This window comes from Gigantopelta aegis, chromosome 1 (genome assembly GCF_016097555.1).
Source record: "Gigantopelta aegis isolate Gae_Host chromosome 1, Gae_host_genome, whole genome shotgun sequence".
Classification (NCBI taxonomy): Eukaryota; Metazoa; Mollusca; class Gastropoda; order Neomphalida; family Peltospiridae; genus Gigantopelta; species Gigantopelta aegis.
Window position 1 is genome coordinate 44,801,528 of NC_054699.1, and position 17,409 is coordinate 44,818,936.

Below are 17,409 nucleotides of genomic sequence, written 5' to 3' on the forward strand. Positions count from 1 at the left end.
TACTGACACTTACCCATCACCTGCCTAGAATTTGTTCCTTGTTGAATTTGACTTTCACATTTTGGTGACCAATCTCACTTGGTTTAAAGATTTATCTGTGCAGGCCATCTACTCCACCCACCTTTATCTTCCCTGGCAAATATCTGTATTTTCCCTGGCACTCACCCATGACATACCTGGAATCTGTTCCTCATTGAACTTGACATTGACGTCATAGTGTCCAATCTCGCGTGGTTTAAACGTGTATCTGTACTTTCCATCCCCTCACCCCACCCATATCCTCCCTGGCACTCACCCATGACCTACCTAGAATCTGTTCCTCATTGAACTTGACATTGACTGGTTCACAGCACAGATCCCCCATACCGACCGCGGAGGCATCCACTGAAAATACACACAAATAATTAGTTCATATTGCATTGTAGAATTACACTCATATTCAGTTGTGTAGATTTGTCACAATAATAAAAACTGTGTAATGGGCAGTAACATTATTATTGGGTGAATAAAGAAAAAAAAAGAAAAAAAAGTTAAAGTTTGTTTTGTTTAATGACACCACTAGAGCACATTGGATGTCAAACATTTTGTAATTTTGACATAGTCTTCGCAGGGGTCTCGCTACATGTCATAATCGCTGGCGGGCCCACCATCTCTTTAAGACTTATTTCCAATACGCCCGCCATCCATAGGCAGCGATAGTAATATCTGCCATCCATTGGCAGCGATAGTAATATCTGCCATCCATAGGCAGCGATAGTAATATCTGCCATCCATTGGCAGCGATAGTAATATCTGCCATCCATTGGCAGCGATAGTAATATCTGCCATCCATTGGCAGCGATAGTAATATCTGCCATCCATAGCAGCGATAGTAATATCTGCCATATCCATAATGGCAGCGATAGTAATATCTGCCATCCATATTTGCAGCGATAGTAAAAACTGTGTATGGGCTGCCATCCATAAAGGCAGCGATAGTAATATCTGCCATCCATAATGCAGCGATAGAGTAATATCTGCCATCCATTTTGCAGCGATAGTAATATCTGCCATCCATTACAGCGATAGTAATGGCGGGCCCACCATCTCTTTAAGACTTATTTCCAATACGCCCGCCATCCATAGGCAGCGATAGTAATATCTGCCATCCATTGGCAGCGATAGTAATATCTGCCATCCATAGGCAGCGATAGTAATATCTGCCATCCATAGGCAGCGATAGTAATATCTGCCATCCATTGGCAGCGATAGTAATATCTGCCATCCATTGGCAGCGATAGTAATATCTGCCATCCGATAATATCTGCCATCCATAGCAGCGATAGTAATATCTGCCATCCATTGGCAGCGATAGTAATATCTGCCATCCATTGGCAGCGATAGTAATTAGTTCAGCACAATGATAAAAACTGTGTATAGTAATATCTGCCATCCATAGGCAGCGATAGTAATATCTGCCATCCATAGGCAGCGATAGTAATATCTGCCATCCATTGGCAGCGATAGTAATATCTGCCATCCATTGGCAGCGATAGTAATATCTGCCATCCATTGGCAGCGATAGTAATATCTGCCATCCATAGGCAGCGATAGTAATATCTGCCATCCATAGGCAGCGATAGTAATATCTGCCATCCATAGGCAGCGATAGTAATATCTGCCATCCATAGGCAGCGATAGTAATATCTGCCATCCATAGGCAGCGATAGTAATATCTGCCATCCATAGGCAGCGATAGTAATATCTGCCATCCATTGGCAGCGATAGTAATATCTGCCATCCATAGGCAGCGATAGTAATATCTGCCATCCATAGGCAGCGATAGTAATATCTGCCATCCATTGGCAGCGATAGTAATATCTGCCATCCATAGGCAGCGATAGTAATATCTGCCATCCATAGCGATAGTAATATCTGCCATCCATTGCGATAGTAATATCTGCCATCCATAGGATAGTAATATCTGCCATCCATAGGCAGCGATAGTAATATCTGCCATCCATAGGATAGTAATATCTGCCATCCATTGGCAGCGATAGTAATATCTGCCATCCATTGGCAGCGATAGTAATATCTGCCATCCATAGGCAGCGATAGTAATATCTGCCATCCATTGGCAGCGATAGTAATATCTGCCATCCATTGGCAGCGATAGTAATATCTGCCATCCATTGGCAGCGATAGTAATATCTGCCATCCATTGGCAGCGATAGTAATATCTGCCATCCATTGGCAGCGATAGTAATATCTGCCATCCATTGGCAGCGATAGTAATATCTGCCATCCATTGGCAGCGATAGTAATATCTGCCATCTGTTTATTTAGGACGCCATCCAAAATCACAAGTCATGCCATCGTCTGAACTACCAGAGTAATCAGGTTCATCGTTGTTTACAATTAAACATACGCGTATTTGACCAGGAATAAGCCCAACTTAGAGAGGAAACCCGCTACATTTTTCCATTAGTGGTAAGGGATCTTTTATATGTACCATCCTACAGACAGGATAGCACATACCACAACCTTTGATACACTAGTCATGATGCACTGGCTGGAACAACATGTTTTTATTATTAAGTTTAGTTTTCTTTAAAGACAAAGTTGCATAGACAGCTGACCTAGTTTATAACCAAACATAGTATTACGTTAAAATAAATACATTTGATAGGTCTCGAAATGTACTTTTTATTTAACTACATACATGGGCTGTGGGACGGGGGGAGGGGGAGGGGGGGGGCATGCCTACACCACTATATTTCCTTGTTATTGGGCTGAGAAGGCGGGATGGTTGAAAAACCTAAAATTCAAAACGTTTCTCCGAGAGAATAGAAACATGCCTCCATACCTCTTTAAAACATTCAAACCCTTCCGGCCTTCAAACTGCCATCTCCTTGACGATAATACTGACAGTGCCCCACCCCCACCCCCCACCCCTTTAAATACACTCTGCAGTCTCTGAGCTGCATAGTAATCCTATCCATCTTGTTTACCGAGATTATGGAATATAACTGAAAGTTCTGTTTAAAGGTACTACTAGAGCACATTGATTATTTAATCATCAGCCATTGGATGCCAAACGTTTGGTAATTCTGACTCATCAGAGGAAACCCGCCACATTTTTTCATTTACAGCAATGGATCTTTTATGTGCACTGTCACTTAATGTTCAAGTATATACTCCACTATTAGACAAAACTTAACATCTATGGCATTAATTGCTGGGCTTTGTAAATGTAAATTTGAACAGTCTGTGGGAAAAATACGGTTTGTATTTAACTGGTAGACATTTCAAGAAGAGCAATCATTGAGAACACCTCATGAGCCCTATAAATACATGTACGCTTTAACCTGAACGCCAAAAATTAATAGCAATTTAGCAAATTTTATCAGAAAATCTTCAGCCAAATTCAAGTAAAATTTAGCTAAACTGTATTTGTATAGCCATTTAAAAAAAAAAAAATCTGCTTTCGAATTAGCTTTTTGGTAAATTGTTATAATGACATCTATTTGCCAAATTAAAGTTTAAATCACATTTGGAGATTTGGGGAAAAAGAACTTTAAACTCTAAACAATAAAAAACTAAATAAATTAGTTTAGACCCAGATAGATAAATTAAAGTTTGTTTTGTTTAACAACACCACTAGAGCACCTTGATTAATTAATCATCGGCTATTGGATGTCAAACATTTAGTAATTTTTAATTATAAATTTAGAGAGAAAACCAGCTACATTTGTGAATTAGTAGCAAGGGATCTTTTATATGCATCATCCCACACAGGACAGCTAGCACATACATGTACCAAGAAAGAAAGAAAGAAAGAAGTGTTTTATTTAACGACGCACTCAACACATTTTATTTACGGTTATATGGCGTCAGACCACACAGATTTTTTTAGAGGAAACCCGCTGTCGCCACATAGGCTACTCTTTTACAACAGGCAGCAAGGGATCTTTTATTTGCGCTTCCCACAGGCAGGATAGCACAAACCATGGCCTTTGTTGAACCAGTTATGGATCACTGGTCGGTGCAAGTGGTTTACACCTACCCATTGAGCCTTGCGGAGCACTCACTCAGGGTTTGGAGTCGGTATCTGGATTAAAAATTCCATGGCTCAACTGGGATCCGAACCCAGTACCTACCAGCCTGTAGACCGATGGCCTGCCACGACGCCACCGAGGCCGGTCCATACATGTACCATGACCATTGATATACCAGTCGTATTACACTGGCTGGAATGAAAAATAGCCCAATGGGCCTATTGATGGGGATCAATCTGAAAACAACCGCACATCAACCGAGCGCTTTAATACTGTGCTACATCCCTCCCTCAACATGAAAACTACTTAAACTAGGTTAGTTATATCAAATAAAATATACCTATTTCTCTAGGTGTGTATTCCACTGTACAGCCATGGGAACTGGTGCCAGAGATTCTTACTGGAATGTTTTGACCAGACGGTGCTGAAAAAAGCCCATATATATACATCCGAAACTAAATAATCCATAGTTTTTTTCTTCATCAAATACATCCACATGTAATTGTATTAAAAAAACACTTATATTTTACAATACAATAATTATACAGTAACATTTTCATTATAACTTAACATGTTTAAATATTATATGACATTTTGTATGGTATTTCAACTGTGAAAATGTTAACATTTTTGAAAATTATGCGCCCTTCTTTTTTTTTTTTTTTTTTTAAAGTTTTTTCAGTTTTTTTTTTTTTTAATATAATACATGTGATTTGGATAGAAACAATAATTTATATAGCAAAGAAAAAAGAAAAGAATTATGCAATTATTGTTTTAATTCACCCCATACCCCAGTCAAGTAGAAAATAAAAGTGAAATAATAAAAAAAAGTATAAGAGCAAACCTTGATCCCGGAAAGCAGCCAGTTGATACATGCAGTCTACGTGGTTGTCATGGTCACAGACACCAACACAGAGAACATGCAACATGCAGCAATACACTCTTACAGAGTTGCTGGACTCAACCAAATGTTTAGCTGGTTAAATCATTCGAGCAGCTGATTTAATATTAGTGTTCGGATATTTACATACTTAATGGGAAGAATTAATGAATGCAGGAATTAATTAATTAAAGTAAAAAAAAAAAAAAACATGGATGACAAGAGATGTGTGTATATATGCAATCTGGGACACAAATTATTAATTGACTTTAGGATTTTATTATAAACCCAAGTTCATGAATATTTTGTCTGATCATGACTCAGAATTTTACTCAGCCTAAACATATTTCACTTTGCTCTTACCGAGCCAATTACAAACTATACAAACCAAGCAATATGCTGGAAAATTAAGAGATTTAGGAGATACATGTAGATCACAAGGAGTGGCAACTTGGTCTTACTTTGAATGAATAAAAGTAAGAATGAATGAATGAAAGTAAGATTGAATGAATGAATGAAAGAATGAATCAGTTAAAGAATGAATGACTGAATGAAAAAATAAATTAAAGTAAGATGAATGAATCAAAGTTAAGAATGAATGAATGAATGAATGAAAGGTCTAACAGTACTCCAGCACAAAGGAAAACATTGGCTACTGAATGTACGTGAATGAAAGGTCTAACAGTACTCCAGCACAAAGGAAAGCATTGGCTACTGAATGTACGTGAATGAAAGGTCTAACAGTACTCCAGCACAAAGGAAAACATTGGCTACTGAATGTACGTGAATGAAAGGTCTAACAGTACTCCAGCACAAAGGAAAACATTGGCTACTGAATGTACGTGAATGAAAGGTCTAACAGTACTCCAGCACAAAGGAAAACATTGGCTACTGAATGTACGTGAATGAAAGGTCTAACAGTACTCCAGCACAAAGGAAAACATTGGCTACTGAATGTACGTGAATGAAAGGTCTAACAGTACTCCAGCACAAAGGAAAACATTGGCTACTGAATGTACGTGAATGAAAGGTCTAACAGTACTCCAGCACAAAGGAAAACATTGGCTACTGAATGTACGTGAATGAAAGGTCTAACAGTACTCCAGCACAAAGGAAAACATTGGCTACTGAATGTACGTGAATGAAAGATTGAGCAAAACATAAATGAATATATCAGTAGTCGAAATACTGCAGGCCCAACCAATTTTTGTTGGTCAATACCTGGACGGGCCGGAAGAACTTTTTGCCTGCCGTCCCATCAGACGAGCAACTATTTTCCATTTATACTTTATGATTATGTTTGGTATGGTAGGTTTTGATTTCGGACCGGCAGAATTTGTACCTTAATTGCTGGATCGAACGTTATGCAGGAAATTCAGTCAATTTCAAACCCTGAATATATAAGCATTCTATAAAAACATAAATACATGTTTGTCAGTGGTTTAAACATATATCACAGATATTGACGTTCCACAAGTTTGTATAAAATGTTGTTGATTTTTAATATCAAACATTTTAAAACGAAAAGAAAAAATGGAAAGAAAGAAATGTTTTATTTAACGACGCACTCAACACATTTTATTTACGGTTATATGATGTCAGACATATGGTTAAGGACCACACAGATTTTAAGAGGAAACCCGCTGTCGCCACTACATGGACTACTCTTTTCGATTAGCAGCACGGGATCTTTTATTTGCGCTTCCCACAGGCAGGATAGCACAAATCATGGCCTTTGTTGAACCAGTTATGGATTACTGGTCGGTGCAAGTGGTTTACACCTACCCATTGAGCCTTGCGGAGCACTCACTTAGGGTTTGGAGATGGTATCTGGATTGAAAATGCCATGCCTCGACTGGGATCTGAACTCAGTACCTACCAGCATGTAGACTGATGGCCTAACCACGATGCCACCGAGGCCGGTAGAAAAAATGGACAACAAGAGATATGTGTATATATGCAATCTAGGACACAAAATGAATAATTGACTTAAGCATTTTATTCTGGCCCATGCTCATGAATATTTTGAGTCTGATTACGACTCAGAATTGGCCTAAACATATTTTACTTTGCTCTTACCGTGCCAATTACAAATTAATCATATGGGCCCGATTTTACAAAACATCGTAAGCCTAGTTTTGCACGTAAACATAAATCTAAGAGTAAACCACAGCTCTTGTTACTATTAACAATAAACTAAATATAGTTTGAAGTACACATATTTCGTTTTCTTTTGTCAATAAAATGCTTCACCTTCCGTAACGATGTCATTTTCTACATAAAATAATTCCAAACACATGTAAACATATGACCGGTTTAACTGCTAGTCGCAGGCATAAATTTACAATGTTTTGTGAAATAGGCTCCAGGTATCTTACTTGAGACGTATGAAACCAAGCACTATGGTGGAAACTTAAGAGATTTAGGAGATAGATCACAGGGCGTGGCAACTTGGACTTACTTTAAAACATTAATGTGTGGTCGGGTGTGGGATCGATCCCCGTCGGTGGGTCCATTGGGCTATTTGTCATTCCAGCCATGCACCACTACTGGTATACCAATGGTCGTGGTATGTGCTATCCTGTCTGTGGGATGATGCATATAAAAGACCCCTTGCTACTAATGGAAAAATGTAGCACATTGACTTACTAATCATCGGCTATTGGATGTCAAACATAAATATTGAAACGTTTGCATTAAAATAAACTTGTAACCATAATATGGCATTTTAAACTGTCACATATTAGCAAGCAGTCCACTGTAAAGATGAACACATGGACACAGGAGACAGGAGCGTCGGAAGTGGTACAGCCGGTACAGCCATGGACGTACCACTTTTTGGGCCATGAACGTTTTTTTTTCTTTCTCTTCCTGTGGTGCCTGCCTAGTATACATTTGTAGATCTCATCATATACATTGCTTTCATGGCTGTACCAACTTTTAATTGCTTCCGACGCTCCTGGAAGAAAACTATTTACCAATACACCATCATAACAGTCATACGAAGACCATACCAACAAGCAAAAAAACCCAGACAAACAACATGACACCATATAGCAAAATCATTTTATTTCCGAATGGAGGGAGAAAAACAAATTCATATATGTGAGCAACTGAATAATTAATAAACAGAACTGCATACAACAGTCAAGCCTGAATATAACGGTCACCTTAATAAATGACAAGTATTCTTTGTGAGCAGGTGGTTTTGATATAGAGTTCAAATATGAAAAGAAAATAATGCTTGTTCGACAATATTTGAGCACAATTTAAACTATCGATTTAACATGTCTAATTGTGACACTTCATTTAAGAGAAAAGAAACCTACTGTTATCACAAAGGATACAGCAGTAAGAACAGCAGTAAGGCATCTTTTATATGTACTTTCACACAAACAGGACAGCACATACCACAAAATGTAATATTTTCCAATCATAAAGAGTAAACCAAAACATTTGAAAGTATGGCAGTTGTAAAATGTCTGAACTTGTCATTACAAAGGGTATCCCTTATAGCAGGTAGAACTGATAAAAATGGACATCAATATTAAAGTATTTTTAATTTATGCAAATGATGTAAGTAAAAGAACATTACATTAATACACAAAAATGTCCTTCTTAACAGAAATATTTTCATTTTTTTACCAGTACAAGTTCTTTAAAGTAATAGTAATAATAAAAATTTTTTAAAGTAACAAATTGCATTAAAGTAACACACACAAAAATATACATCTGATTAAATTTTACAATGCTCTGCTTTATTATTTCTCATGTTATGTCTGTATTTTCCCATAATTTCCCTTTATTTCCCCATTTTACCTGTATTTCCTTACGTTTCATCATATTTTTACACATATTTCCCCAGTTTCACCTGTGGGCTTGCCAATGTGTCAAACCTATCGTTAAGATTTACATGTCATCACGTTTCACCTATTGTTTTACAGGTATTTCCTTTTGTCATTAAGACTTACACGTGACGACATGTTTCACCTTGACAATACCTGTCGTTAAGACTTACACGTGACAACGTTTCACCTTTGACAATACCTGCCATTAAGACTTACACGTGACGACATGTTTCACCTTTGACAATACCTATTGTTAAGACTTATACGTGATGACATGTTTCTCCTCTGACAATACCTGCCATTAAGACTTACACATGATGACATGTTTCACCTTGACAATACCTGTCGTTAAGACTTACACATGACAACATGTTTCACCTTTGACAATACCTGTCATACCTGTCGTTAAGACTTACATGTGACAACATGTTTCACCTTTGACAACACCTGTCGTTAAGACTTACACGTGATGACATGTTTCACCTTTGACAATACCTGCCATTAAGACTTACACGTGATGACATGTTTCACCTTGACAATACCTGTCTTACCTGTCGTTAAGACTTACACGTGACAACATGTTTGACCTTTGACAATACCTGTCGTTAAGACTTACACGTGACAACATGTTTGACCTTTGACAATACCTGCCATTAAGACTTGCACGTGACGACATGTTTCACCTTTGACAATACCTATCGTTAAGACTTATACGTGATGACATGTTTCTCCTCTGACAATACCTGCCGTTAAGACTTACACATGATGACATGTTTCACCTTGACAATACCTGTCTTACCTGTCGTTAAGACTTACACGTGACAACATGTTTGACCTTTGACAATACCTGTCGTTAAGACTTACACGTGACGACATGTTTCACCTCTGACAATACCTGTCGTTAAGACTTACACATGACGACATGTTTCACCTTTGACAACACCTGTCAAACCTGTTGTTAAGACTTACACATGATGATGCAGTCAACGGCCAAATCCATCTTGTACGCGACCCTAATTTTGATGAGGAACTCGGTCTCCTGCTCCACCTGCTGCAGCGTTCGCAGCTCGACAACCTCGGCCAACGGGTTGATCACATTGCAGGTCATTGGAGAGTCTGAAACACATAAAACAACATGTCGATCAGGTCACTGGGCAGCCTGAAACACATAAAACAATGTGTCAGTAACATTGCAGGTCATCGGGGAGCCTGAAACACACAAAACAACATGTCGATCAGGTCATCGGAAAGCCTGAAACACATAAAACAACATGTCGATCAGGTCATCGGGGAGCCTGAAACACACAAAACAACATGTCGATCAGGTCATCGGAAAGCCTGAAACACACAAAACAACATGTCGATCAGCTCATCGGAGAGCCTTAAACATACAAAACAACATGTCGATCAGGTCATCGGAAAGCCTGAAACAGATAAAACAATGTATTGATAACATTGCATGTCATCGGAGAGCCTGAAACACACAAAACAATGGTTCAATCACATTGCAGGACATCAGAAAGCCTTAAACATACAAAATAACGGGTTGATCACATTGCAGGTCATCGGGGAGCCTGAAACACACAAAACAACGGGTCAATCATGTTAACGTTAGTAATTACCAAAACTATTTTACAATGCTTACAATCATTCTTATCAAGACTAATGTATATGTTTTAATTGTTATCTAGACAAAAACACATGTACGATTCTGATTGGTTATTAATAAAGCGCACTTTGTTTTGTGCGTTATTACAATGAGCGAGTGTGTTGGCGTCTGGTGTCTCGTGACAATTAGCGATGGCGTATGTGGATATTTAACATGGTAGCAGAGCATGGTTGTTAGAAAACTAAAATGTGTGACTTTTCAGCGAAACATGGTGAAAAATGTCTTCTTTGGCGTAGCGAAATGCTGTACTTTTATTTTGTGTTTGGACTGATATTTGGGCTTCCGGAACTTTCAACAAATATGGCTGCGTGAAGTTACAAAATGCCACCGATGTTTTGTGAATCAAAACCGTACAGCAGATGGGTGGATGAAATTAAAGTGTGGCAGACTGTAACAGATTTGGAAAAGAAGAAACAAGGTCCAGCGATAGCGTTATCATTACCGGAAAGCGAAGGGTCGATCTGTGATAAAGTGTTTAGCGAACTCGGCATTGATGAACAGATGATGGCGTAGCGACTTTGATAACATTTATGGACAAAATATACAAAAAAGATGAACTTGCGGCGGAATATGAAGCGTATACAGAGTTTGATAGATATAAAAGAACTGGCGAAATTTCTATGGAGATGTACGTCACAGAGTTTGAAAAGCAGTACAACAAAACAAAAAAATTCAATATGAATTTACCTGAGTGTGTGTTAGCGTTTAAGTTACTGGATTGGAGCTGATTTGTATCGCAAAGATCGACAAGTTGTACTTACTGGTGTCGACTACAGCGATGTGGCATCTTTGTTCAAACAAATGAGACAGTCTCTTAAAAAGTTTTTTGGACAACAGTCTATGCCAGTAACTGATAAAAGTGATTCAGGAGTTGGCATTAAAGTGGAACCTCTTTATGTAGTGGAGGAAAATGAATTGTTTTATACACAAAGGCGAAATAATCAGCATGGTCGTGGAGCATTTCGAGGTGAATTTCAGAAAGATAGCGGCTATTACAGAGGAAGAGGTAGAGTTTTTGGCGGTGAATATAGATACATACAGCGTGGTGAAAAGAATCGAGGTGTTAATACAAAGAAAAACAGACGTGTTTTGAATCCATGTGGTGCAGATGGACATCCAATGAAGTGCATAATATGCGAGTCAATTTTTCATTTTCCTGAAGATTGTCCAGACTCCTACGAGAACATGCAGAAAAGACAGTCAGTAATACTAGAAGAAGCTGTTATGTTCACATGCAACAAGGTTGATGAAATGCAAGTTTTGGTCAGTGAATTGATTAATTCAGCTGTTCTTGATAGTGTGTGTAGTTCCACAGTTGCTGGTGAAACCTGGATGAAATGTTATTTGGATACTTTACATCCTGATAAACTTAAACGATGTGTCAGTGATACCATTTTCAAGTTTGGTGCAGGTAAATGCCGTAAATCGAAAGAAAAAGTAACAATTCCTTGTGAAATAGCAGGTGTAAAATGTACCATAACAACAGATGTGGTTGAAAGTGACATACCATTACTTTTGGGAAAACCAGCAATGAAACTGCTAAAGTGGTTTTAGATTTAGAGCATCATGATAGAGCTACAATTTTTGGAAAGCAGACTGATTTGCAGTGTACAACTTCTGGGCACTACTGTGTGCCTCTCGATGATCCAAAACTACTGGTTGATGACACATTAAAAGTTTTCTACACTATGGCTGACAAATCTCAAGAACAAAAGAAAAACATTATCTTAAAACTTCACAAACAATTTTCTCATCCTTCGAGTAAAAGACTTGTAATGTTATTACAGGATGCAGGTGTGAGTGATGATATTTGTCAGAAGTTAATACAAGAGGTGACTGAAACTTGTGATGTATGCAAGAAATTAAAAAAAAATCCACCCAGACCTATTGTGTGTCTTCCATTGGCGTCAGAATTTAATGATGTTGTGGCTATGGATCTAAAAGAATGGAAGTCAGGTGTATATTTCTTACATCTCATTGATTTGGCAACTCGATTCTGTTTAGCTGCAGTTGTTCGGCAGAAAACTCCAGCTGTCATCATTGACAAAGTGATGACTATGTGGATTGGCAGTGGATTTGGTGCACTGAAAACATTCCTCACAGACAATGGTGGTGAATTTGCAACTGCGGAATATAGAGATATGGTGGAAAACTTAAACATTGAAGTTTGTAATTCTGCTGGAATGAGTCCATGGCAAAATGGCATATGTGAACGTAATCATGCAGTGGTAGATAACTGTGTGAAAAAAATTCTGTCAGATTATCCCAATTTGAATCTGGATATTGCATTCGTTTAATTGGATGGTAAATGCAAAAAATTCCCTACATATGGTACATGGATGGAGTCCATATCAGTTGGTCTTTGGATGTAGTCCAAATCTTCCTTCGGTTCTTGTTGATAAACCACCAGCATCAGAAGGAACCACTGCTAATGAAATGTTTGCGAAACATCTCAATGCACTTCATGCAGGAAGAAAAGCTTTTATACAGGCAGAAACATCTGAGCGGATTCGAAGGGCTCTTCGACATCAGCTTAGATCGTCAGATGTTGCTTACCAAACAGGTGATAAAGTGTACTACAAACGGGATAATAAGTGGAAAGGTCCTGGTGTTGTTCTTGGCCAAGATGGCAAAGTTGTGTTTGTTAGACACGGAAGTATACTACTCAAAAGAATTTAAGGGTCAGACGATATTTTCGACATTATTTTCTGAATGTCAATTATATTAGCTAGACCATAATGTCACGCATGGTATTGTTCCATTTTGACGAAAGTGGGTCTAAGCAACCCATAAATGAATTAAAATCCACTGTCATTGACACTGTCAACTAGTTCTAATGGCGAAAACATGCTTACATTTGCACGTAAATTAGGGTGAAAGCGAAAGGTCTGCTAAGTGCCCATAACTTGCTTTTTCACAAAGCGCTTCATTTGCACGCTTTGCACGTGTATTCCATGTTCCCAATGCTGAATTTCCGTATAATTGGAGCTTGCGTTCGTGTACGGTGCACACTCCAAATTCGACAATGGTACGACTTCAACTGACTATCGAAGATCGAGGAAGGGCTATTGCTTGGCTTCAGGATGGCAATACGCAAAGAAATGTTGCTCTGAGACTTGGTGTCAGTCAGAGTGTCGTTGGCCGACTGTGGCAACGGTACCAAGCAACGAATTCTGTTCGAAATCGTGCACGTTCGGGAAGACCCCGAAGCACTACAAATAGAGAGGACCGCTACATCACCAATATGGCTCTACGTCAACGCACAACCACTGCACGCCGATTACGTGACAATCTGCGGACTGCGACTGGAACTCGAGTGTCTGATCAATCGTCTGAGAGCCAATAATCTACGCTGCCGTCGCCAGGCTGTTCGACCACCACTCCTACCACGTCACAGAATGGCCAGACGTCACTGGTGCACGCTTCATCTGTGGTGGCAACGTGTTCAGTGGGGTCGAGTGATGTTCACTGATGAGTCCAGGTTTAGTCTCCATTTCAACGACGGTTGGGTTCGTGTCTACAGACGTCCTGGGGAACGATTCGCTGACGTTAACGTTAGACAACGTCACCGGTTCGGTGGTGGCAGCATCATGGTGTGGGGTGGCATCTCTATCCACCACAGGACCCCCCTCTATGTGGTGGATGGCAATCTGAATGGAATCCGCTATTTGAATGAGATTATCCGGCCATTGGTTCTCCCAGGCCTTCAGCAGATTGGCGGCGGGGCAGTTCTGCAGGATGACAATGCCAGACCCCACCGCGCCAGGGTGGTAACAGACTTTCTCAGACAACAAGGTATCGCCAGGATGGATTGGCCAGCATATTCGCCTGACTTGGCCCCAATAGAGAACGCCTGGGACGAATTAGGCAGGAGAGTTCGGGATAACCATGCCCCTCCAGCCAACCTTCATGATCTGGGTCAACTTCTTATGGCAGAGTGGCAGGCCATTCCCCAAGAGTTCTTCAGACGTCTGATCAACAGCATGAGGCAACGATGTGTCGAGTGTATTCGCGCCAGGGGTGGATTCACTCACTATTAAATGAATGTTCTAATGTGTAAAATCCATGTTTGACAACCTTCAACTTTGACAGCATGTCATGTGACTTTCTTGTATACAGTGACGTTTATTTGTGTTTTTTTGTAAATATGGAACAATAAATAAAAAATTTGGTGTAGTTTACATCATCAATCTAATACACTCTGAAACTTATTTGGTTATAAATTTTTGACCCTTAAATTCTTTTGAGTAGTATATATATGTGAGGGTTCATCCTTGCAGGCTTATAAAAACTGGAGGCGAATTTCTTCAGTCGGAAGATACTGAAGAATCTGTGGTTAGTGATCAGTCTGTTACTAATTCTGCTGATCATTCATGTATTGAAAATAACTGTAATGCAGATAAGATACATGTGCCTTTTGGAGACGAAGACACAACTGAGACTGAATCTTGTTCATCTGAAAACTTGGTACCAAAAAGAGAACTGAACGAACAACCTTCTGTTACTTCTCGTGAAACTAACGTAAACAAATTGAAACCATTGACTAAGTTAAACAGTAAAATTAGATACTTACCTGTGGGAAGCGATACATGGATACAAACTGAGATTATGAGTAGGAGTGGTAAAACGACTGGAAGAAATTGTTCCTATTTCAATGTCCGTGATAAAGGTGATTCAGTTGTAAAAGGGCTTAACTTTGAAACTGGTGTTGAACAGTGGGAAATTGATGAAACTGTTAGTGAAAATTCTGAGTCAAGTGATGCATCCAGTAGTGAAAATAATGTTAATGTTGTTTTTATTCCCTCTTCTCGTCATGGTGAACATGTAGTGAAATGTGCTAAAATTCATGAACTTGACAAATGGAAAGCATTTCATGTGTATGATGAAGTTGATGACATGGGACAGCCATGTTTGTCAACCCGTTGGGTAGTTACAGAAAAAATGTCAATGGGAATAATGAAGCAAAAAATAGATTGGTGGTTCGTGGGGTTAGAAGAAGAAGAAACTGTGCAAAGTGATTCACCTACTGCATTGAAAGAAACTTTACGAACTATGTTAGCAGTATCATCGTTATTCTCGTGGGAATGTAAAACTATTGATATTAAAGCTGCATTTTTACAAGGTCATGCAATTGACAGAGATATTTGTGTAAAACTTCCGCCAGAAGCTGATTCTGATGGTAAACTCTGGAAGCTCAAGAAATGTGTATATGGTTTAAGTGACGCATCAAGAACGTGGTATTTTAGTGTGTTGAGTGAACTAAAAAAACTTGATTGCAAACAGTCAGAATTTGATCTAGCGTTGTTTTATTGGTTTCATAACAAATCTCTTGCAGGTTTGTTTCTTATGCATGCTGATGATTTTATTTGGTCAGGGACAGAGTACTTTGCAAAAGCAGTGATTCATAGACTTAAGACAATATTTCAAATTGGTAAACAATTAAGCAAAGGGTACTTTTAAATACGTAGGACTTGAGTTAGATAAAAAAACCCTGACTGTATTATTCTTGATCAGTGTTCATATGTGGATAGTTTATCAGCTATTTCAGTGAGTGTTGTTGAAGCATCACAGAAACTTAACCCACTGAACAAAGAGGAGGTAACTCAGTTACGTAGTACTATTGGACAAATCAATTGGGTTAGTAGCCAAACTAGACCAGATGTGTGTTTTGATAGTTTAGAACTTAGTGTGGGGATCAAAGATCCTAAAGTTGAAGACATACTAAAAGTAAATAAGGTTGTAAAAAAATTGAAGTCTGAAAGTTGTTTTATTAAATTTAAAAAAATTGGGAATATTAGAGACGTGAGGTTAAGGCTGTTCTGTGATGCATCTTATGCTAATTTAAATGATGGTGTTTCTAGTTCAGGTGGCTTTATAGTTTTCTTGATTGGATCAAATGATGAGTGTTGTCCTCTTTTCTGGAAAGCAAACAAGATACGTAGAGTTGTAAGAAGCACCCTAGCTGCTGAAACACTTGCATTAGTGGATGGACTTGATGCTACCTTTTATTTGGGACATCTTCTCAGTGAAATTTTGTTTGACAATCCTAATAACAATATGATACCTACTGACTGTTTCATTGATAATAAGTCTCTGTGTGAAAACATTCATTCAACTAAAGTTGTCAGTGAAAAACGTTTTTAAGAATAGACATTGCTAGTATAAAGCAAATGTTACAGCGAAAGGAAATTTCTCGAGTTGTGTGGATTAACACCTGTCATCAGATTTCAGACAGTTTAACTAAACGAGGTGCATCAAGTGAAAAACTTCTGGAGACTTTGAAAACTGGACAACTAGTGATGTAGAATGTATGGTATACATGATATTATAATACAGAATAGAACTTTTAAGATAAAAAATTTTTTTAACTACATTTGATTCTAATATTTTCAACCTGTTTTAATTTTTCTTATGAATGTGTTGTGTACTATCTTTATCAACAAAAGAACAGGGGAGTGTGTTAACGTTAGTAATTACCAAGACTATTTTACAATCATTCTTATCAAGACTAATGTATACGATTTAATTGTTATCAAGACTAAAACACATGTACGATTCTGATTGGTTATTAATAAAGCGCACTGTTTTGTGCGTTATTACAATGAGCGAGCATGTTGGCGTTTGGTGTCTGGTGACAATTAGCGATGGCGTATGTGGATATTTAACAAATCAGGTCATCAGGGAGCCTGAAACACACAAAACCACATGTCGATCAGGTAATCGGAAAGCCTGAAACACATAAAACAATGTGTCGATAACATTGCATGTCATCAGAAAGCCTGAAACACACAAAACAACGGGTTGATCAAATTGAAGGTCATTGGGGAGCCTAAAACACACAAAACAATGGGTCAATCAGGTCACCGGGGAGCCTGAAACACACAAAACAACATGTCGATCAGGTCCTCGGAAAGCCTGAAACACATAAAACAATGTATTGATAACATTGCAGGTTATTGGAGAGCCTGAAACACA

At 38.6% G+C, this 17,409-nt stretch overlaps 1 protein-coding gene across 1 annotated transcript in view; it reads right to left on the bottom strand.

The window, feature by feature from the left end:
- Window positions 1-7,912: 7,912 nt before the first annotated feature.
- Window positions 7,913-17,409, bottom strand: part of LOC121383438 (filamin-A-like) — a 35,368-nt gene continuing 25,871 nt past the window's right edge. Inside the window, exon 6 of the mRNA XM_041513508.1 lies at window positions 7,913-9,881. Within this exon, the coding sequence (XP_041369442.1) occupies window positions 9,724-9,881 (158 nt within the window). The 3' untranslated portion in view covers window positions 7,913-9,723. The remainder of the gene's footprint in view (window positions 9,882-17,409) is intronic.